Source organism: Lynx canadensis, chromosome B1, assembly GCF_007474595.2.
Source record: "Lynx canadensis isolate LIC74 chromosome B1, mLynCan4.pri.v2, whole genome shotgun sequence".
Classification (NCBI taxonomy): Eukaryota; Metazoa; Chordata; class Mammalia; order Carnivora; family Felidae; genus Lynx; species Lynx canadensis.
Genome location: NC_044306.2, coordinates 168,865,732 through 168,889,728, shown reverse-complemented (window position 1 = coordinate 168,889,728; position 23,997 = coordinate 168,865,732). Strand labels below are relative to the sequence as shown.

The window sequence follows — 23,997 nt, the reverse complement described above, 5'->3', positions numbered from 1 at the left end:
ACCCATAAAATACTGCATACAATTTAACTATAATTTTAGCCATTATTGCCTCGTGCTTCTACTGAAATTGTAGGGTAAATCTGTTATTTTTTTTTATTTTTTATTTTTTTTTTTACCAAATACTGAGTATTACCAAGCTTCCCAGTATGAACGCTAAGTACCAAATTATAATTATGATAAATATGGCTTGATAGTGGTAGCTATAAAACAGACAGCTTGAAATAACTAAGCTTACAGCCCAAACATGCTAACACAGGAACTAAAAACTAAAGTATTGTAATGGTTCTTATATGCCTTAGAAATACATCAGTCTAGCAGAAGAAATGTAAATAATTATGCCAAGCTACAGAATCTTAGATGTTGGACTTCCCAGCATATTTATCCATGGTTCCACTTACCAGTAACATTAACAACTGTTAAGTTCCGTATCTTCTTGTTATAAAACAAATATGTATCTTTTTACCACTGTCTGTGAATCATGCCATTACAGGTCCACTTGACTAAAATAAAAAGTAGGGGCACCTGAGTGGCTCAGTCAATTAAGTGTCTGATTCTTAGTTTTGGCTTAGGTCATGATCTTACAGATCCGGAGTTTGAGCCCCTGCATCTGGCTCTGCACTGACAGCATGGAGCCTGCTTGGGATTCTCTCTCTCTCTCTCTCTCTCTCTCTCTCTCACTCACTCCTCTACCCCTCCCTGCTCATGCTCTATCTCAAAAATAAATAAACATTTTTTAAAAAGTGGCTAGAAGACATCTTCATTTTAATTTGACTAGATTTTTTTCATAGAAAAGAGGCAACACCTATAAGAAATATGACAAAATCTGGAGTCTTGAAAAGACTTTTCATTTCTTCAAGTGGTAAAATTTGTGGATTCGGGTGTAATACAGAAACCAAAAATATTATCACTTTGAAAATACTGAGTTTACTTGTAAATAGGCAAGTTCAACAAAACATCAAGATCAATAACAGTATTACATTTTTATAAAACATAAGTCATTATTCAACCACAGTTCAGAGGGCAAACATTTTTAATTGCCTGCAGTGGCCATGGAGTTATACTTATGCTCCTCCAAAGAATTTTCATGTGTGGACACACACACACACACACACACACACACACACACAATCATGCCTAAACACTTATGATCAAAAATTAGTATGACATATAAAAACCATATGATCATCTCAGTAGTTGCAGAAAAAAATTTTGACAAAATTCAACATCCCATTCATGATAAAAAATCTCAATAAAGTGGGTTTAGAGGGAGCATATCTCAACATAATAAAGGCCACATGTAAAAAACCCACAGCTAAAACCAAACTGAATGGTTGAAAACTGAGAGCCTTTCTTCTAAGATCAGGAAGAAGACAATGATGTCCACTCTCACCACTTTTATTCAATATAGTATTGGAAATCCTAGCCACAGCAACCAGATAAGAAAACGAAATAAAAGGCATCCAAATTAGTAAGGAAGAAGTAAAACTTTCACTATTTGCAGGTGACATGAAACTACACATAGAAAACCCTAAAACCACCAAAAAAACTATACAAACTAATAAATGAATTCAGTAAAGTTACAGGATACAAAATTAATATACAGAAATCTGTATAACTATACACTAATAATGAAGTCACAGAAAGAGAAATTAATAAAACAATTCCATTCACCATTAGACCAAAAAGAATAAAATATCTAGTGATAAATTTAACCAAAGATGTGAAAGACCTATACTCTGAAAACTATAAGACATTGATGAAAAAATCTGAAGATGACACAAATGAAAGGATACACCAGGCTCGTGGATTAGAAGAATTATATCATCAAAACATCTATACTATGCAAAGCAATCTATAGATTCAGTGCAATCCCTTATAAAATATCAATAGCATTTTTCATAGAACTAAAACAAATAATCCTACAATTTGTATGGAACCACAAAAGACCTTGAATGGCCAAAGCAATGTTGAGAACAAAGAGCAAAGCTGGAAGCATCACAAAAATCTCAGATTTCAAGATATATTACCAACGTGTAGTAATCAAAACAGTATGCTACTGGCACAAAAATAGGTACATAGATCAATGGAAAAGGACAGAGAGGCCAGAAATGAACCCACACCTATATGGTCAATTAATTTATGATGAAGGAGACGAGAGTATACAATGGGGGAAAGACAGTCTCCTCTACAAATGGTGCTGGGAAAACTGAACAGCCATATGCAAAAGAATGACATTGAATCACTTTCTTACACCATACACAAGAATAAACTCAAGATGGATTAAAGACTTAAATGTGATACCTGACACAGTAAAACTCCTAAAATGAAACATAGGCAGTAATCTCTTGGACATCAGCCTTAGCAACACAGTTATGGGTATGTCTCCCCAGGCAAGGAAAACAAAAGCAAAAAAAAAAAAAAAAAAAGTCACAGCACTCCATCAATAATACTGTAATAGTGATGTAGATCCAATGGTATATAGATGGCAGCTGCACTTGTGGTGAATACAACATAATGTGTAAACCTGTCAAATCACTCACTTGTACATCTGAACTAATATAACATTGGTGTCAACTATATTCAAAATAAAATATAAAATAAAAATAAACTATGGAGATTACACTAAAATTAAAAAAAAAATTAAGGAGAGACCATCAACAAAACAAAGAGGCAATCTACTAAATGGGAGAAGGTACTTGCAGATGATATATCCAATAAGGGGTTAATATCCAAAATATATTTAAAAATCATACAACTGAACACCAAGAAAAAATCTGATTAAAAAATGGGCATCAGACCCGAATAGACATTTTTCCAAAGAAGACACAGATGGCCAACAGACACTTCAGATGATGCTCAATGTCAACCATCAGGGAAGTGCAAATCAAAACCACAGACAGATACTACTTCACACCCATTAGAATGGCTAGTACCAACAAGACAGGAAATAACAAGTGCTGGTGAGGATGTCAAGAAAAGGCAAACCTTGTGCACTGTTGGTGGGAATGCAAACTGGTACAGCCACTGTGGAAGACAGTATGAAGGTCCCTCAAAAACTTAAAAACATAAATACCATATGATCCAGTAATTCCACTACTCGATATTTACACAAAGAAAACAAAAGCACTAATTCAGAAAGACTCACATGCCCCTATGTTTATTAGAGCATTATTTACAAAAGCCAAGATATGGAAGCAACCCAAGAGTCCATCAAAAGATGAATGGATAAACAAGACGTGTTATATATACAATAGAATATCTCTCGGTCATAAGAAAGAATGAGATCTTGCCATTTGTAACAACACAGGTGAACCTAGAGGATATTATGCTAAGTAAAATAAGTCAAATGGAGAGAGCCAAATTCTGTATGATTTCACTCACACTTGGAATCTAAAACACACAAAACAAATGAGCAAACAGACTCTGAAATACAGAGAACAAACTGGTGGTTGCCAGAGGGGAGGCTGGTGGAGGGATGAGCAAAATAGATCAAGTAGATTAAGAGTTACAAACTTCCAGTTGTAAAACCAAGAAATCACCAAGGTGAAAAGTACAGCAGAGGGAAGATCATCAATAATATTGTAATAACACCATCTGGTGACAAATGGTGGCTACACTTACTGCAGAAAGCACTGAATAATGTATACAATAATCAGGTCAATATGATGTACACCTGAAAGTAATATAACATTGTATGTCAATTATACATCAATATTTTTTTAAATGTTAAGAAAAAGAAAAGAAAACATAGGGAAGAAGCTCACTGACATTGGTCTTGACAATGATATTTTGGATGTGATACCCAAAGCACAAATAACAAAAGGAAAAATAAAGAAATGGAACTACATCAAACTCAACAGCTTCTGCACAGAAAAAAAAAAAAAAAAAAAAATTAACAAAATGAAAAAACAACCTACAGAATGGGAGAAAATTTTTGCAAACTGTATCTTGGAAAAGGATTAATATAAAAAATATGTAAACAACTCAGTCAACGTAACAAGAAAACAAACTATAATTTAAAAGGGGAAAGAATTAAATAGACATTTTTCCAAAGAGGGCATCAAACTGGTCAACAGGCACACGAAAAATGCTCAACATCACTAATCAACAGAAATATGCAAATCAGGGCACCTGGGTTGGTTAAGCATCCCACTCTTGATTTCGGTTCAGGTCATGTTCACACAGTTGGTGAGATTAAGCCTCATGTCAGGGTCTGCACTGACAGTGTGGAGCCTGCTTGGAATTCTCTTTCTCCCTCTCTCTCTGGTCCTCCTCCACTCTCTCTCCCTCTCTCTCAAATAAATAAACATTAAAAAAAAAGAAATATGCAAATAAAAACCACAATGAGACATCACCTCACATCTGTTAAATGGCAATCACCAAGAATACAAAAGGTAACAGGTGCTGGCAAGAATGTGGGGAGAAAGGAACCCTTATACGTTGTTGGTATGAACATAAATTGGTCCAACTACTAAGGATAATAATATGTAGGTTTCTGAAGAAATTAAAAATAGATCTGGCATACAATCCAGCAATTCCATTCCTGGGTATATACCCAGAGGAAGTGAAAACAGGATTTTGATGAGATATATGCAAGTCCATGTTTATCACAGCATTACTCACAATAGCCAAGATACGGAAATGCCCAGCAATTGAATAATAAATAAAAAAGATGTGGTACATACACACAGTATAATATTACTCAGCCATGAGAAAGAATATACTGCTGTTTGTGACAACATGGATGGACCCTTAACATGTTATCCTAAGCAACATAAGTCAAAGACAAGTACTGTATGATATCAGTTACATGTGGAATCTTAACAAGTTAAACCTGTAAAAAATGGAGTAAATTGGTGATTATTGGGGGATTGGTGGGGAGGCACTAAGAGTGATGATGTTTAAGGATACAAACTGTAACCAGTAGTAAATAAGCCGCAGAGATCTAAAGCACAGTATAATGAATACAGACAATAATATTGCACTATAATTATATAATAAGATAAATATTGCTACACAGGAAATCATATTATAATATATAAATGTATCAAAGTAACACATCGCACACCTTAAACTTAAAAAAAAAAAAAAACAGAAATCACTGGAATTGTATGTATGAATCCTTATCCTGCACCTGCAAAGAGACATCCTACATGCAGCTTTCACCAACCAGAAAAAAAGAGGTCAAAATATGGGAGCCTTACCTCTGAGTGGCTATGAACATCTGCCTTAGATCTCTCTGCTTTCTTCATATACCTGGACTTTCAACAACTAAAAAACTTACATTCAAAATGTGTAGCCTAGTTTCAATAGGAGCTGATGAGTTGAAAGCTAACATAGTTTCCTCAAAATGTGGAAATCTGTATTTAAATCCAATTTCTAGACTAAAATTTTTGGCCAAGTGCCCAGATTCTGAGCAATGTTTGAGTCCACCTGGCGCTGTGACAATTTGTTCTCTTACACAAAACTGCTGAAAATGAAAGCTAAATGCATTCACAAGAAATATAAATATGGAGTATGAGATGCTTTGCCTAGGGGCGCCTGGGTGGCTCAGTCACAATCTCCCAGTTCCTGAGTTCTAGCCCCGCATTGGGCTCTGTGCTGACAGCTCAGCGCCTAGAGCCTGCTTCAGATTCTGTATTCTCCTCTCACTCTGCCCCTCCCCTGGTCACGCTCTGTCTCTCTGTCTCTCTCTCAAGAATAAATATTAAAAAAATATTTAAAAAAAGAGGTGCTTTGACTAAATACATCCTACAGTTTGAGACAATAACCAGTGAATACCAGTATTCCTGTTAATTTTGTAAAAATTGACCAGTGACTGACACTCAACTTAGAAAAGTACATTTTTTCCCCTAAGCAATGAAGAACCAACTAGAATAAGCTTATTTTGATAATATCTTAACATTGGAGTACCTGGGTGGTTCAGTCGGTTAAGTGTCCCACTCTTGAGTTCAGCTCAGGTCATGATCTCATGGTTCATGAGTTCAAGCCCCACATCTGGCTCTGCGCTGTCAATCTCCTGCTTGGGATTCTCTGTCTCCCTCTATCTCTGCCCCTTCCCCACTCAAGTGCGAGAACCCGTGCGCATTCTCTCTATCTCAAAATAAATAAATACGCTTAAGAAACAGTATCTTAATGTTGATTTTACGCTTATTAAGTCAGTAATTTTTGTAACATTTCACTAATGATGATGGGACCTTTCCAGAGCAATCTCGTAAGTATTGCTACCAATTTCCTCAAAAAGAAAAAGAAATCTGATGCTGAGAACTGATACTGTAGAGAAATGGGAACAGTTACGTGATCTGAAGCCCTGACAACAGGTAACATGTATTGAGCATTTAATTTGTGCCTAATATTCTTCTGTTTTATTTTTTTTAAGTTTTTTTATGTTTATTTATCACTGAGAGACAGAGAGAGAGACAGAGCATGAGCATGGGAGCGGCAGAGACAAGAGGAGACACAGAATCCGAAGCAGGCTCCAGGCTCTGAGCTATCAGCACAGAGCCCGACACAGGGCTCGAATTCACAAACTGCAAGATCATGACCTGAGCCGAACACTTAACTGGCTGAGCCACCCAGACGCCCCTAAGTGTTTTATATGGGTTATTTAATTTAATTCTCACAACAAACCGATGAGCATTATTGTTTCCCTCACTTTCCCTTCAGAGGGGAGATTATTTTTCCAAGATCTCAAAGACAGATCCAGAAATTGTCAAGGAATCTCACAAAGAATATTGAACCATTCATAGTGTTCAAGGTTTTCACTTCTCAAAAGTGGAAGATAACAGATTTTGGTATTGTCTACCCCTAAATACACTACTACTCTCCCTATTCTCCTTATACCAAAAATTGCAGCTGTATAATTATACCAAATGATGACAAAAAGCAATATATTATGAATTTCATCTATGCTCAAAGTTTGGTTATTATAACTAGTGAAAGAAATAGAGGTAACACAACTGAATGGTTAAATCACTCACTATTCTGGGGAAGAGAAGTCAACACCATATATTTTTAATTTATATTCTTTTGTTATATTTAACTTACTCTCCCCACCCTACGTAAATAGACATTAATACGAGAATGGTTATAGTATGGTAGTACTAACATTCTAAGTTACCTGCTGAACAAGATCAAACTAAATTTGGTGAATAAACACTGAAATAATGAGCATTCTATCCAGTATCATGAAACATGTGCTGTTATTGCCAGAAAAGCTGATTTATTTTTATTAACTACCTTGACACAAGGTTAATAAATATAAGTAAAATTGATATTGCAATACTGATCACAAAATAGTAATATCTGTTAAGTGCCTTTTAAGGTACCTTTTAAAAACTAAGAATAGGAATTGCAACATAGAGTTATCCAGATCCTCACCTTTGCAAATACCTACAGGTATAGCCAGGTAATTCCTGACTTGATATTACACTACGATAGGGTCTGACCACATCTGGAGGTAGCAGCCACACCACATCTAAGATATTTTGAAAGGCAAATACTCAGCAATGTGGTTGCAGATAGATTGCAGCACAGAGCATTTGCCCAACATCCTTCATAGCATTTAAATAGAAATAAATGTGTGTGGGTACGTTTACAATGCTAACAAGCTCATGTATAACATTATTTTAATCTGCCCCCTATTTTTGTTAACATTTTCTTTATTTTCATTCTTCATAAATGCCTGTGTAACCACTTCTCATATCTTTACTCTGGCCTCTTGCTAATACACTAATACCTAATAACATAATTCACAGTTACATAAAGTTTACTAAGATCAGTATTGAAATGCAAGGTCTCTTTCATTCATATAAGTATGTCTTATCTCATGATGTAGCCTGGCATTTGCTCAATAAGCTCAATTTAAATAGAAGTGATACAAAATCTCAATTCAATAACTACCTTAATGGAACCACCAACATCTCTGGTTCATCCATTGATTTGTACCTTTATTCAAAAAACAAATACTTATTGAGTTCTTAATGTGTACTAGCAATTGCACTGGTTGCTGAGAACACAAAAGCAAGACTTGGTGTCAACTTTCAAGGAGAGGACTCATGCAGAAGATCCAGATGAAAAGAGACTGTTACATGACCTAGCAATCCCACTTCTGGGTGCATAGCCAAAGGAAATGAAAACAAGATCTTGAAGAGCTATCTGCACTCCCCATGCTTATTGCAGCACTATTCATACTAGCCAAGATATAGAATCAACCTAAGTGTCCGTCAGTGGATAAATAGAAAGAGAAAGTGTAGTATATATGCAATGGAATATTATTTAGCCTTGAGAAAGAAAGAAATCCTGCCATTTGTGATGGATGCACCTTGAGGGTATTATGCTAAGTGAGCTAAGTCAAACAGAGAAAGACAAATACGTCATGATACCCCTTATACGTGGAATCTGAAAAAAACAAACAAACAAACCTCAGAGAAACAGAACAGAATGGTGGTTACCAAAGGCTGACAGGTGGGGGAAATGGGGAGATGCTGGTCAAAGGGTACAAACTTCCAATTATCAGATGATTAAGTTCTGGGAATCTAATGTACAGCATTGTGATTATAGTTAACAACACTGTACTATATGCTTGAAAGTTGTTAAAGCAGACGTTAAATGTTCTCACTGCAAAAAAGGAATGGTAATTCTGTGATATGATAGAGGTGCTGGCAAATGCTATAGTGGTAATCATATTGCGATATATAAATGTATCAAATCAATATGTCCAATATGTCGCATACTTTAAACTTACTAAATGTTATATGTCAATTATATCTCAATAAAGTTAGGGGGGAAAATGGAACCTATCAGGAAAGGAAAAAAGAGAGAGGAAGGAAATTACATATTGTAGGACATTCAATAAGGACCCTGTACCTGGAGAAGTACAGAGACTAAACACAAAAGGATTCTATAGCAAGGAGTCACTCAGTGTTTCATGAGTATACCAAAGAATACACTTAAAAAACCAACGGGTTAGGATACAAACTTGTAAATAATATGAGCTCAGCATAAAATATTTCACCTACTTTTGTTTTTGAAGGTGCAAAATACAACTAGCCTTGTAGAATAATTAGATTTCATGAAATACTCCCACACGGAAATGAATGATGGGAAGTTTACAGCTGATAAGCACAAGACATGTGTGTTCAAGTCTACAGCTGGAGGTTCACCATTACACTTAGAACTTATAAGGTAGTTAACCTATTGGAATGAGCTTGAAATCCTCTGAATAAAGTTGTTCTCATCTTTAGGCAACTCCTTGCAAAACTTCTGATGGGACAGCCTCTCACTACTAAAACAATGAACTTGATTAGAAAAGCCACCAGCACATCTTGCAGGATAGTGGCTGCTAGTAACTGCTGACAGTTCACTCAATACCCTGAAGTTAATTCAAAAGAGGGTTTAGAAATGATACCTGTAAATAAATATGAACTGAAGGGTAATATAAAATGCTACTTCCCAAGAACTTCAAATACACTTGTATATACTATATAAATATACATACAGACACACACACATATATATGTATATACACACACACGCGTGCACACACACACACACACACACACTTCCAAAACATGGCTTCAAAAATACTGAAAGTCAATGCCAGTACCCATCAGGTATTTAATACTGTTTTTAACTTAATTATGCCAAATATATAACTTAATGGCGTTAAGCAATATTCAGAACCAATAAACTATATAAAATTACCAAAACTTGATTTCAACTAAAATAGCCTCTTCATTATGCCACCTTCTAAGGAAAGAACATATAAAATGTGTTCTAATATACAAAGTGAAAATGAATTTTCTATAGAAAAGGAGTATACGACTACCTTAGCACTGTTCAAATTTGTCAGTTTATCAAACCTACAAATACTACTTGTTCTCCAAAAAAGTGCTAAATTGAGTCAAATGGTTTGTTTTCTTTAATTTGAAAAACATCCATGAATATGGTAGCCTTAGTCAAAAAAATATTAACCTTTTCATCAAGTAAAGACTAAAAACATGTAGTTACTGTATTCCTATGGAAATTTAACATAGATTAAGAAATATTTGATTCATTCATATGTAGTTCACACTACCTCTTTTTGCTTGCAGAGCTAAGTTCTAAGTACTGAGTGGACACTGAAATATACTTGTCAAATTTACTGAATGAAACAGGTATAATTTTTAAATGTTTAGGAAGAAGGGCTTCAAAGTAAGACAGAACCATTCAAATTCCATTTCAGCCCCATATAGCTCTATGACCCAGGGATGGTACTTAACCTCTTCAAGTCATAGTTTCCCAACTGAAGTAGTAGGGAACCAATGCCAAGTTCAAGGAACACTGTAATGTACATAAAACGCATCACAAAATTAGATATGTAGTAAATGTTCTTTTCATTATACAATCTGTATTTTGAAAAAAAATCAAGTTTTTTCTAAGCTTCTAACACCAAGATTAATTTATAATACTTTCTAGAGCAAAGGACATGTATTATACTTTTATTATTTAAGACATCAATAAAAATTTTAATGTCATGCAAAAGTGTCATTAGCTGTATTGAATGTGTCAAAAACAAGGACATCATACAAATCATTTGTATACGACAACCATAACTTTTAAAAAATATGTCTCCCACCAACCTATGAATAGAAAAAAGACTGGAAGAAAATAAATAAAAAATTATTAGCGGTTATGGGGCGCCTGGGTGGCTCAGTCGGTTAAGCGTCTGACTTCGGCTCAGGTCATGATATTACTGTCCAAGAGTTCAAGCCCCGCGTCGGGCTCTGTGCTGACAGCTCAGAGCCTGGAGCCTGTTTCAGATTCTGTGTCTCCCTCTCTCTCTGCCCCTCCCCTGTTCACGCTCTCTCTCTGTCTTAAAAATAAAATAAACGTTAAAATTTTTTTTTTTAATTATTAGTGGTTACTGTTGGTGTTTTTTTTTATTTTACTTTTGTAAAATTTTTAAAACTGCATGTATCACTTTCATAATCAAACAAGGGCTACTTTTGAATGAAAAGTTGATCATTTTCACAGTTTCAACTCTTGTCAGTTAATAACTCATAACAGTAGAATAGATAATAATTAATGCTTATTTTCATACAGATTATTTCTCTTTTTACAGGGGATTTTTTTTTTAACTAAGGCACACACACACACGCATGAACATACACACACACGCATGAACACACACACACTGTGAATTCTGGTATTCTAAGCTACAAAAAAGGACTTTACCTAATAAAACATAATATCAATCAGTCTTTCAGCTTCATAATGTGAATAATAGTTGGTCAACAAGACACTGTAGAGGGTAGCAGGAAAAAATGAACTCATAACTCTATAAGAAATGATCAAGTTTAGAGACAGTACCATGCCAGACATAAAAGTTCAATGCCCTTAAACAGGAGCCAATGCCATAGCACAGCCTCCAAACCTTTTGCACCCCCCAAATTTTGTCATTTTCTGTCTGCTTTAGCACTCTACCTATTTATATGAAATCAGGACCTTGCTGTTTTAAAAAGTTATCTGTTCCTTTTGCTTATTCTCCACCGACTCAAAAGTCATTCAGTCATGTGGATGCAAAAGAAATTTTCACAATATAATTATGAAAATAACTAGTAAGTCTTTAGAAGGAAAAGAACCAACTTTATAAAAAGTCATGAACAAAATTATTTTCCATACAACAGTGTTTGTAATAAAAGTAGGAACATTGTTCTAGGAAAATAATATAAAAATGTAAAGGTATGCTTATAAATAGAATAACCTTTCAATGATATTTCCTAGAAAACTTTTAATACAACAGGCCTGCCAACATAGGACTGAAGAGGTGTTTGAATATTTTCAACTCAACTAGCTACTTCAACCCAACACAGTAAAATAAATCAGGATACATGAAAGAATAGATATAAAAGTCCATTCAGACAAATCAGAATTCATAGGTCAGTCAGTAATAGCATTAATCCCTAGATATGTCAAAACAACAGCAAAAATATACCAAACTTAAAGAATATCAAGTGCATCCTGGAGAAGTGTATACTTTCACACCAAATATTACTCAACCAACACATGGAATACAAAACAGGAAGCACTTTAAGAGAAAAGCAGTATTACCATTCTGTAAACACACTGATTATGAGAAATAAAGGATATATACAATGTTTATTCTAACTATGGGTAGTCTATGTATCACATTCCATGCCTATAACTATCTATTGTCTATAATACAACGTCAACATAAAATGCCTTGTCTTCCAGACATAGCTAAAAGCAGCCACAAGCACACTTAACAGACACCCTCCCTCCCCCCAAAACCCAGAAAGCACAAAAATCACTCTGCTTTCCTTCAAGAAAGGGCAATCTTTAGGGGCACCTGGGTGACTGGTTGGTAATGTGTCCAACACTTGACTTTGGCTCAGGTCATCATCTCATGATTGTGAGATGTGATTGTGAGATGGAGCCCCACATCAGGCTCTGTACTGTCAATGCGGAGCCTGCTTGGGATTCTCTCTCTCCCCCTCTCTCTACCCCTGCCCCACTCGTGTTCTCTCTCTCTTTCTCTCTCTCAAAATAAATAAATAAAATTTAAAAAAGAAAGAATGGAAGGAAGGAAGGAAGGAAGGAAGGAAGGAAGGAAGGAAGGAAGGAAGGAAGGAAGGAAGGAAGGAAGGACAGGGGCACCTGGGTAACTCAGTTGGTTAAGCGTCTGACTTTGGCTCAGGTCATGATCTCGCGGTCCGTGAGTTCGAGCCCTGCATCAGGCTCTGGGCTGACAGTTCAGAGCCTGGAGCCTGCTTCAGGATTCTGTGTCTCCCTCTCTCTCTGCCCCTCCCTCACTCACAGTCTGTCTGTCTGTCTCTCTTTCAGAAATAAATATTATTTTTTTTTAAAAAAAGGACAATCTTCAGTATTAAAAGAGTAATATGCAATACGGTATCATTAGTATAGGTTCCAGAATCTAAAAGACTTGGTAAAATAATGAGTTAATGCTGAAAACAGATAAAAGTGTCCATGTAGCCAAATGAAGTTGGTATTAAATGTTTAATAGCCTGTATATAACCTTGAGCATTAGAACCCAATGACGTGGATACAAGCACTTAAGGAGATAATGAATCCAGCTCAGTGTTTGTCAGAAAATATTACCAAACTTTCAAGTCCTAGTAGAAAGCATTAAAACACTTCTTGGCTCTGAATCAGAAAAGGGTTCTGTTGGAGTTGATCCAAAAACACTAACTGTAATATGACTGGCAAACATAGGTGACTTGAACTTGGCCTAAAAATCCAAGTTCTGGGAAAGAACTTGCTATTAAATTGGCCATGCCAAACTTTTAAAAGTTTATTATACTATCATTTAATTGCAAAATAATTTTCTAATTAACTTTATAATTAATTCAACCATACTTACCATAAAACAAAATTGCAATGTAATATTTACAAGAATAATAAAGTCTGTATAATATGGCTTATAATTGTAACTGCTGATATTTGTTCGACTTTTATTATGTGTCAGGCACTGGTCTGAGCACTTTACATGTATTTTCAAATCCTATAAAATTGGTACTATAACAATCCCCATTATACAGGCAGGGGAATGGAGACTTAGAAGAAGTAAATAATTTAACCAAGATCACACATTCGGCAAATGGCAGTGTCTGGGATTACCAGACCATTTGCCACTCTCTTCCCGTCTGTATAGAAACTTAGGGGCAAGTGGGGAGAGGGAGGGAGGAGCTGAAATCCATATTTCAGCCTGTAAACAACAATTCTACAGGTTCAGATCATCTTCATACTGCTAATTTCACACATAGCCTGAATTTTTAGAGGTGTTAAAATGACTGACACACTAAAATAAATATTGGTTGAAGAACCTGTGTCAAGGGGGAAATAAAAGCTAAAAGACCCTCTTCTGCCACTAAAACATGGTGGACAAACAAGTTCATCCAATGATTTTGTTTTTATGAATAACACTGTTAGTCTTTGTAAACAGAGACTGCTAGACAAAATAATTATACTCTGTATATCTATATCATTACCTAAACTGAAGGAAATGGAGATACAAAAATTGCACAGTGTATTTTCATTGACCAATATTAAAAGAAATCCTGTGCAAAAGAACTTGTGAAAATTAGCTACAATCTATACAAACATAAAGTAAATGCATATACAATATTTCACATGGCAAATTGGCTTGTTTGCTTAGTCAGTGACTAGAATACCACTTCAGAAGAACAATATTTAACCTGAGATTGTGTATTTTCCCCCCGAGAATAATCAATAAAGAAGGCTGTGCATTGCTTAGATTTCTAGGACTTTTATGAATGAATCTCAGAGCTCATTAGTTGTATGAGGACTCTGCAAAGAGCTATTCGTAATATGGATATTTTATTTTGTTTAACGCTCCTTGTGGCTCCAGAAATGAAATATCCTCAATTCCAAATATCTCGCAAATTACCTTATTAGTTAAAGTGTATGAGTTTCCAATTGCAATACACTATTTTAAGGGAATGTTTTCATAATTGAGTGACAACCTATATTCTCTTCATAAAGTAATGGACATGTTCAAGTCCACAACTCTCAGAGAAAAAGGCCAACACTGAAAGATTTCAAAATGCAAGAATCTGAACTACTGAACATGTATGCTCATTTCTTCTCTAATAAAAACCACTAACCCCAAAAGAGTCAAAAGTTCATCTCATCTTCTAAAATGCTTATAAATATATCCACACTGGAATGACAAATGTTTAAGAGCTAAAATGGTAATAAAGGTCCCATTGATAAAGGATAAAATGTAAACAGTGATGCTAAATAATGTTTTAATTACTTTATGTTGAAGAGATCCCAATTTTATACAAGCAATATTACCTTCCTTTGGGCAGCTTTTCTATAAAACTTTTTGCTGTGTAACAAGTAACACTTTGATATAATTAAGACAATTAGATTGGTATCTACTACTTCAGGGAATTTTCTTTGCTTCTTTGCGAAATGATTTTCACACGAAATCCAGCACCATTAAAAAAGACAATCTAATACTAAGGCCCAGTGTGCTGTGTTTTGTCACCCTATTTCCAAGGTTACTAGAATACACAAAGAGCATGTTCCATTCAAGCTTGCACCTGTGGGGGAGGGAGGGTGGGGGAATAAATATGCTTTCCACTTCTCTAATCAAAATAAAGTACAATAAATTGTCTAGTTCCCAGTGAGTGAATTACCAAAAAAAAAAAAAAAAAAAAGATACAATTAAAGCTTTAAAGCTGGTCTAGTTCTACTATAGGCTGTCAATGATACTCTTCCTTAACTCTACAGGCAAGTTTTAAAGCTTCTTGTGTCTTGCCAAAGAAAAAACAAACGTCTGCCAAATGATGTTCCTGCTGCCATCCCAGCTGGCTTTTGCTGTGTCCAAATAGCTCTCTAGTTGTGGCCCTCACTTTATAAGCGTCACTGATTACTGTGCCGGTCCCATCCCCCCCAGCCCCCGTGATACTTGGTGCAGTCCTTGAACTTGATCCACAGAGCCCCCTCCCGAAGCGCACTGCAAAAAGCACCACGCGAAATCCTTTCCAAATCCTCGCCCCCATTCTCTCATTTCAGAAAACCACTGCATTTTATTCCCCCTGGGAAAGTGGACTCAATCCTCCTTTCGCACGTGAGGTGCCCAGAAAGGAAACACAATCACATACACATACACGCATACCCACACACAACGCACGCACGCACCAAGTCCCTTCCTAAGCTCCAACCCTGACAGCAGCAGACATCCAAACTCTAGTTCCTTCCACCAGCCGCTGTTGGAAACCAGCAGTTACTGACAACTGGCGGGGGAAATCTGAGGTTTCTATGAGTGGATGGACTCCTCTTTCCCACCAGCTGCCCTGGACCCCTGAGGAGCCCGGTAGGCGCAGTCGCCACTGCTCGCGTTGCCCCCTTCCAAAAACACCGTAATTGTACGCTCCTGCTCCAGAAAGGCACCAACTGTATGTGATCTGGCGGTGCGCGGTAATGCCTCGATGCTAAACTGCCCTCTGGAGGGACCCCGCTGAGACCCACATAAGTTAACCCCCAGGAATTCCGCGGAAGCAGGGAGAGGGGTGAGGACTCGGGCACACAGCTTTGTGCTGCGTGTCTTCTTCCCGCCCTCCGCAGAAGGGCGCCCAGCTCCTCCGGGAGCAGGGCAAGGGGAGAGGGCGCCATCACTAAAGTTAAGAAAAAGCAATGCTTGGGAACTGCGTATTCCGGAGTTGGTGGAGACGGGACTCAAAAGAGACGAAACCGTAAGTTGTGCCTTACAAGGGAAAGCCCTTCGCACTTACTAGCTAACCAGCCCCCGCCGGGGACACCTGCCCGGTCCGGGTTCCAGCCCGGCTCAAACGCTCCGCGGGTCGGCGAAGGGGCGGGGAGAAGTAGGAAACGCGGACACTGGGAACTTACGGAAGAAGATGTACTCAGTGTAGCTGCTCCAGATCTTGTCGTCGCGGTACTGGTTGACGAAGGCGGCGGTGCCCGAGGAGTTACACGCCACCATGTGGAAGCCAGCCTCGGACAGGCGATCGAACGCCTGCTCCAAGTAGGTGAACTTGAGGTAGAAGCGGGACGTGTACTTCTCGGGCGGCCGGTCTGGGTCGCGGCTCTCGTTGAGCGTGTCCCCGAAGACCTCCTTGGCCAGCGCGATGCGCCCGCACACCATGATGCGCGCCACACGCCGGAACTTGGCGTCCGCCTGGTTGTCGCGCACCGTGGTGTAGGAGCCGCGGTAGCCGAGCGTGAGGAAGCCCGAGCGCTTGTCCGGCGCGCCGCCGCCGCCGCCGCTGCCGCCGTGCGCTCCTGGGCCCGAGGGCGCGGCTGCCGCTGCCCCACGCAGCAACAGCGCGTCGCTGCTGCCCTGGGAGACGTTGTCCTCCAGGTCGCTCTGGCAGCCCTCGTCGTTGAGTGAGTTCTGCTTGGTGACCTTGGGCGACAGCAGCTTGACCAGGTCGGTGAGCTGGAAGTACTCGGCCTCGCGCAGGAGCCGCTCCTTCTCGGGAAAGTGCTCCGGCAGCGCGAGCTGCTTGTCCCGCAGATAATCCAGCACGTACCTGAAGAGGAAGCCGTCCCGGTCGATGAAGAAGCGCGCCCGGCTGTCTCTGGGCAGCTCTCCCCGGCGTCGGGCGCCGCCCCGGGGGCTGGAGGGCGAGAACATACTGGCCAGAGTGCTGTCCGGGACGCTGAGCAGCGTCGAGTGCTTGGTCACATAGACCTGACCTCCCACGTTCAGCTCCACCACCTCGGGGAAGGGAGAGGGCACGCAGGGCCCCGGGGCGGCGGCTGCAGACGCGCCGGGCGAGCTGGACGAGGAGACCATCTCGCTAATGGGCAGGATGGTGCTGCCGCCGCTGCCCGTGTCCTTCAACGCCATGGTCCCCCCGCCGCCGGCCAAGTGACACGGGAGAGCAGCACTTTCTCCTTCCCGAAGCCCGTGCCTTGCACCCCCGGCAGCCCTCGGCCTTTGCGTGCGCCTGGTGCGCCCTCGGGCCGGGCGGCACGTTCTTTCGGCCGGGGCGTCCCCGTTCAGGGCTCGGGGCAGCGGCGGCGGCGGCGGCGCCCAGGATCCATCGGGGGAGCGAAGCGCGCGGGAGAGGACCTCCGCGGGCGCCGCGGCGGCGGTGGAGGCGCGAGGAGGAGCGGCTGCTCCTTTGGGGTGACGGCGGGGAAGTGTGAGGGAGACTTGCGAGAGGCTCTTAGGCAGCCGCTCGGCTCCCCGCGGGGAGGGCTGGAGGAGGGGCCGGAGCAAAGAAAACTCGCCGCCCTAGCAGCTTGCGAGCGCGCAGCGAGCCCCGGGCGCGGATGGTGGCGCTAACTACTCCTCGCAGCCCGGGGAGGCGGCGCTGACGTCAAGCTCCGGACTGGGACCCGAGCCACAGCTGTCATTTAAAGAGATAGGCGCCAGCCGCTGGCTGCGGGGCTCCGACGCTAGGGGGCAGGGGCCGAGCTTGGAGGAGAGGCTACTTGGCAGCCAGCGGGGAAGAGCGCGCGGGGAACAGAAAACACAACGGGGGGGGGGGGGGGGGCGGGAAGGACAGCATCTCTCCTTCATTCGTTTCGTTCCGTCCGTCCATCCGTCCCTCCCTCCTTCCTTCTCTTCCTTCTCCACCTTACTTCCTTACCTTCTTCGCCCCTGTTCACCCAGTAAAACTAGTTGGGGGGGGGTGCTTTTTGGTTTTTGTTGTTTTGTTTTGTTTTTGTTTTTACTCCGTTTAGGTGGAACGTGGAGTGGGGAGCGGTGGGCGTCAGGGGCAGGGCGGGAAGGTTTGTATTACAGCAAAACTGAGAGGCTTCTAATCTGAAATTACTACAAATGTTGGCGTGCAAGCAGTGCGTGCAAAGCCTGCGTGGCTGTGAATCTCTTGAGGGGCTTCTGCCATAGTTTTTGAAGTGAAGGGCGAGATGCCCAAACGTCTATTACGATCAGTTGTCATGATTGCATATTTAACTGCATGCGCTACATATAACTGAAGAATCTTTAATATCTGATTTCAGGTCACAAAACTAATAAAGGATTGTATGTAATGTGACTTTTCTTCTTTCATCTTTTCGATATTTGATTCATAGTAAATGCTTAATAAATGTTTATGGAGGAAAAGACGAAAACACGGAGAAAAGTTACTCTGTTCTAATCTCGATCAGTCCCTTCATTAAGCTCTCCATTTTCCACGGGGCAAGAAAAATGGCTTGTTTTATTAGTTTTCTAATAGGCCACAAAATGAAAATTATATGAATTTAGGTTTACCTTAATTTCCACTTGTATATAGCACAGGGACAGTCTGCAAGGTCAGCATTATTTGTGATAAAGAGTTAGTTAGGATAGAAATGCAAATGAGAACTCTCCTTTCTTGTGGCTATCCACTTGGGGCATCCTTTTGTGTACAAAAACATTAAAAAATCATTGATTTATGAAGTACAAAAGTGAAAAGAGTATACTGTGGCACAAAGTAGTTTGCTTCAATCATTATTATAATAATATTACAGATAAACTTTATCCATTAATGATAAAATAATGTACAAACTTTAATGTTTTTTTAAAAAATTCTAAATGCCTGTTTAGGATTCCTTCTCTGAATCCACCAAAAAAAAAAAACAAAACAAAAAAACAAAAAACAGTACTGGATATGAGATAAGAGTACCGACTTCAAATTTTTATAAATAATACATTATTCTTTAGAATGTTATGAACAATATTTAATTCATTGATCCCTCTAAGCCCCGTCCGCAGAAAATGTTGTATCAGTTTTGAAGTTAGGTTACCTGAGACTGAGAGAACCTAGTGGACCAATGAAAGAATGCAACATATCTTCCAAAAGACTGAGACTGAAAACCTGGGTTTAAGATAGGCATCTTCATGCAAACTTCTTATTCAAGACCATTTCCCCCCAAATTTATAAACTGATCAAATTAAGAAGTAGAATTGATTTTCACCTTATTCATTTAAAAGCTAACAGCGCAAAGCATTTGGAATTTAAAATAATAGTTCTTGGAAAATGAATTAATAGAATCTTCATAACCTTTATAGATGAATAAATAATAATGCCTCAAACCACTACTAATGAAGCCCATTTATCACGAGGGAAACGTCCCTCATGATAAGTATGGTACAGACTATAGAATCTCAATGAGGTGGACATATGATACATATGCATATTTATCTATGAATATGAGGTCTCCAATATTATCCGGTTATAATCCATTTAAATTTTTTAATTACATAAAATATTCTTCTAAAATAAAATCGTGTAGAATTTATACTCTAAATGAATCACCTTAGAATTCTTAATGAAATACATTGTGTGATACATTGCTTCTTAAAATAATTCCTTCGATGGTGATTGAACGTTTCTCTTTAATCCCTTCTCTCCCCATACTCCTCTTGACTCTCACTCCTTCCCATAACTAAACCCTACAACCAAACTCCAAACTGAACAAACCTCAAGTCCAGAATGTCTGTCTTTCTTCTTTCTTTCTTTCTTTCTTTCTTTCTTTCTTTCTCTTTTTTCTTTTCTTTCTTTTTCTTTCTTTCTTTCTCTTTCTTTCTAGAAACGCCTTTCCTTTTCTACCAGTTCCCCAACCTTTTCCCCCTGTTTACCTCTTCCCTGAGGTCTCAGCTTAAATAGTACTTTTCCTAGAAATCTTCAGCTTCTTACCAAAACAGGTGTTCCCATAGCACTCTGTGCTTACACATGGGCAAGGTTTATCACACTGATATGTCATTGTCTCTCGTTAGATTGTAAGTATGGCATACGACCATATGCACTATTCTGTCCCCAACATGGTGCCTACCCCATAAGAGAGAGAAAATCTCTATTTGTTGAGTGTTTACTGCACATAAATATACTCACATTTGATGAACGTATTTATATGGAACAGTGGATGACAAAGCATCAAATCTGTGCTAGACACTGTGCTATACAATGAGTTTGCAGAGATGAGTAAGACTTGGTCCTTCAAAATTCTAATTAGGAAGAGTGAGAACAGAATCCGATCAAAACAAACTCAATCTAAAAGTGAAGGCAAAACAAGAAAGAGATCTACATATTAGAACAATTGTTTTGATGAGCTCAGCAATCAACACCAAGTACTATACAGGTGTACCTCATTTTATTGCACTTCAAAGATACTGCGATTCTTTAAAATTGAAGGCTTGTGGCAACCCTGCATTGAGCAAATCTATCAACACTATTTTTTTTCCAATTGCATTTATTCACTCTGTACCTCTGTGTCACATTTTGGTAATTCTCACAAAATTTCAAACTTTTTCATTATTATTATATTTGGTATGGTGATCTGTGATCAGTGATCATTTATGTACTATTTAGAGTTGTTTGGGGGGTTTCACAAACCATACCCAAGCAAAATTGATAAACACTATGTGTTCTGAATGCTCCACAGACCAGCCACTCCCCCGTCTCTCTTCCTTTCCTCAAGCCTCCCTATCTCCCAAGACACAACAATATTGAAATTAGGCCAGTTAATAATCCTACAATGGCTTCTAAGTGTTCATGTGAGGAAGAGTCCCACGTGTTTCACTTCAAATCAAAAGCTACAAATAATGAAGCTTAGTGAGGAAAGCATGTTGTAAGTGGAGGTAGGCTAACCACTAGGACTCTTGTGCCAAACAATTAGCCAAGTTGTGAATGCAAAGGAAAAGTTCTTGAAGGACATTAAAAGTGCTACACCAGTGAACACATGAATGACAGGAAAGTGGAACAATCTTATTACTAATATGGAGAAAGTTTGAGTGATCTGGATAAAAGATCCAACCAGCCATCACATTCCCTTAAGCCAAAGCCTAATCCAGAGCAAGGCCCTCCCTCTCTTCAATTCTGTGAAGGCTGAAAGAAGTGAGAAGGCTGCAGAAGAAAAGTTGGAAGCCAGCAGAGGGTGGTTCATGCAATTTAAGGAAAAAGGCTGCCTCCATAAAATAAAAGTGTAAGGTAAAGCCACAAGTGCTGATGTAGAAGCTGTAGCAAGTTATCCAGAAGATTAGCTAAAATAATTCAGGAAGCGGCTATTTTCAACGGAAACAGCAGATTTTCATTGGAGACAAAACAGCCTTATACTGGAAATTGCCATCTAAAACTTCCATAGCTAGAAAAGAGAAGTCAGTGCCTGGCTTCAAAGCTTCAAAGGGCAGGATGGCTCTCTTGTTAGGGGCCAATACAGCCGGTGACTTTAAATTGAAGCCAATGCTCATTTACCATTACGGAAATCCTAGGGCCCTTAAGAATTACACTAAATCTACTCTGTCTGTGCTCTATAAGTGGAACAACAAAGCCTGGATGATAGCACATCTGTTTACAACATGGTTTACTGAATATTTTAAGCCCATTGTTGAGACCTGCTCAGAAGAAAAGATTCTTTTCGAAATATGATTGCTCATTGACAATGCACCTGGTCAGCCCAGAACTCTGATGAAGATGTACAATGACATTAATGTTGTTTTCATGCCTGCTAAATCATTTTGACTTCCAAGTCTTATTATTGAAGAAATACCTTTTGTTAAGGCTTTAGCTGCCACAGATAGTAATTCCTCTGATGGATCTTAGCAAAGTAAAATTGGAAACCTTCTGGAAAAGGTTCAGGATTCTAGATGCCATTAAGAACATTCATGATTCATGGGAAGAGATCAAAATATCAACATTAACAGGAGTTTGGAAGAATTTGACTCTGAGCCTCATGAATGACCGTGAGGGGTTCAAGACTTCGGTGAAGGGAGTAAATGCAGATGTAGTGGAAATAGCAAGAGAACTAGAATGAGAAGTGGAGCCTGAATGAGAAAGGATGAAATCCTGCCATTTGCAACAATGTGGATGGAGCTGGAGGGTATTATGCTAAGTGAAATAATTCAGTCAGAGAAAGACAGATATATGTTGTCACTCATATGTGGAATTTGAGAAACTTAAGGGAATACCATGGGGGAAGGAAAGGGGAAAAATAGTTTCAGACAGAAAAATAGTTTCAAACATAATAGAGTCTCAAATACAGAGACCAAACTGAGGGTTTAAGGGGGGCAGGGGGAAGGGGAAAATGGGTGATAGGCTTTGAGGGGGGTACTTGATGGGATGAGAACTGGGTGTTATATGTAAGTGATGAATCACGGGAATCTACTCCCCAAACCAAGATCATACTGTATATACTGTTATGTTAGGTCACTTGACAGTAAATTATATTTACGGGGAAAAAAAGGTGATAAGAGGATAAAAAGAAGTGGAGCCTGAAGATAGGACTGAATTCTTACAATCTCATCATACAATTTCAACAGATGAGGTGTTGCTTCTTATGAGCGAGCAAAAAAAAAAAAAAAAAAAAAAGTGGTTTCTTGAGATGGAATCTACTCCTGGCGAAGATGCTGTGAAGATTGTTGAAATGGTAACAAAGAACTTACTGTATTACATAAACTTACTGATAAAGCAGCAGCAGGGTTTGAGGAGATTTGACTCCAATTCTGAAAGCCCTACTGTAGGTAAAATACTATCGAAGAACATTCATTGCATGCTACAGAGAAATCGTTCATAGGAGGAAGTCAATCCAAATGCAAGCTTCACTGTTGTCTTATTTTAAGAAATTGCCACAGCCACCCTAGCCATCGGCAACCGCCACCCTCATCAGTTATCAGGAATCACCATAGAGGTAAGACCTTGCACCAACAAAAAGATTATGACTTGTTGAAAGCTTAGGTGATGGTTAACTTTTTTTTTAGCAATAAGGTATTTTTAATTAAAGCATATACATTGTGGAGTTTTTTTAGACAAGATGTTATTATACACTTAACAGACTACAGTGTAGTATAAACACAACCTTTACATCCACTGAAGCAATGAACACTGAGGTATGCCTGTAATCAAAACCATCTTGCTCAATATCAAAGACACCAGTAATGCTCCCTATGCCAACTGGACATAAGGACCAAAAGATGGGTCCTTAAGATCTTCTGTTGCTGTGCAAAAATAAGATAGCAAACTTCTCTGACTAGAAACTACACTAGATCACTTCACATATATAGCACATTTTAAAATAACATGGTCAAGGAGTACCTGGGTGGCTCAGTTGGAAAAGAGGCTGACTTTGGCTCAAGTCATGATCTTGTAGTCCATGCGTTCGAGCCCCGTGTCCCCATGTCTGGCTCTGTGCAGACAGCTCAGAGCCTGGAGCCTGCTTCAGATTCTGTGTCTCCCCCTTTCTCTGCCCCTCCCCTGCTCATGCTCTGTCTCTCTGTCTCTCTCAAAAATAAATCAACACTTTCTAAAACATTTAAATGACATGTCCAAAATTGTGTCTCTAAAAGCACAGCACACTGGGGCGCCTGGGTGGTGCAGTCGGTTAAGCGTCCGACTTCAGCCAGGTCACGATCTCGCGGTCCGTGAGTTCGAGCCCAGCGTCAGGCTCCGGGCTGATGGCTCGGAGCCTGGAGCCTGTTTCCAATTCTGTGTCTCCCTCTCTCTCTGCCCCTCCCCCGTTCATGCTCTGTCTCTCTCTGTCCCAAAAATAAATAAA

At 39.3% G+C, this 23,997-nt stretch overlaps 1 protein-coding gene across 1 annotated transcript in view; it reads right to left on the bottom strand.

Moving 5' to 3' along the window:
- KCTD8 (potassium channel tetramerization domain containing 8) overlaps positions 1–17,416 on the bottom strand; it is a 265,877-nt gene extending 248,461 nt beyond the window's left edge. Inside the window, exon 1 of the mRNA XM_030313950.1 lies at positions 16,405–17,416. Within this exon, the coding sequence (XP_030169810.1) occupies positions 16,405–17,368 (964 nt within the window). The 5' untranslated portion in view covers positions 17,369–17,416. The remainder of the gene's footprint in view (positions 1–16,404) is intronic.
- Between the last annotated feature and the right edge of the window lie 6,581 nt (positions 17,417–23,997).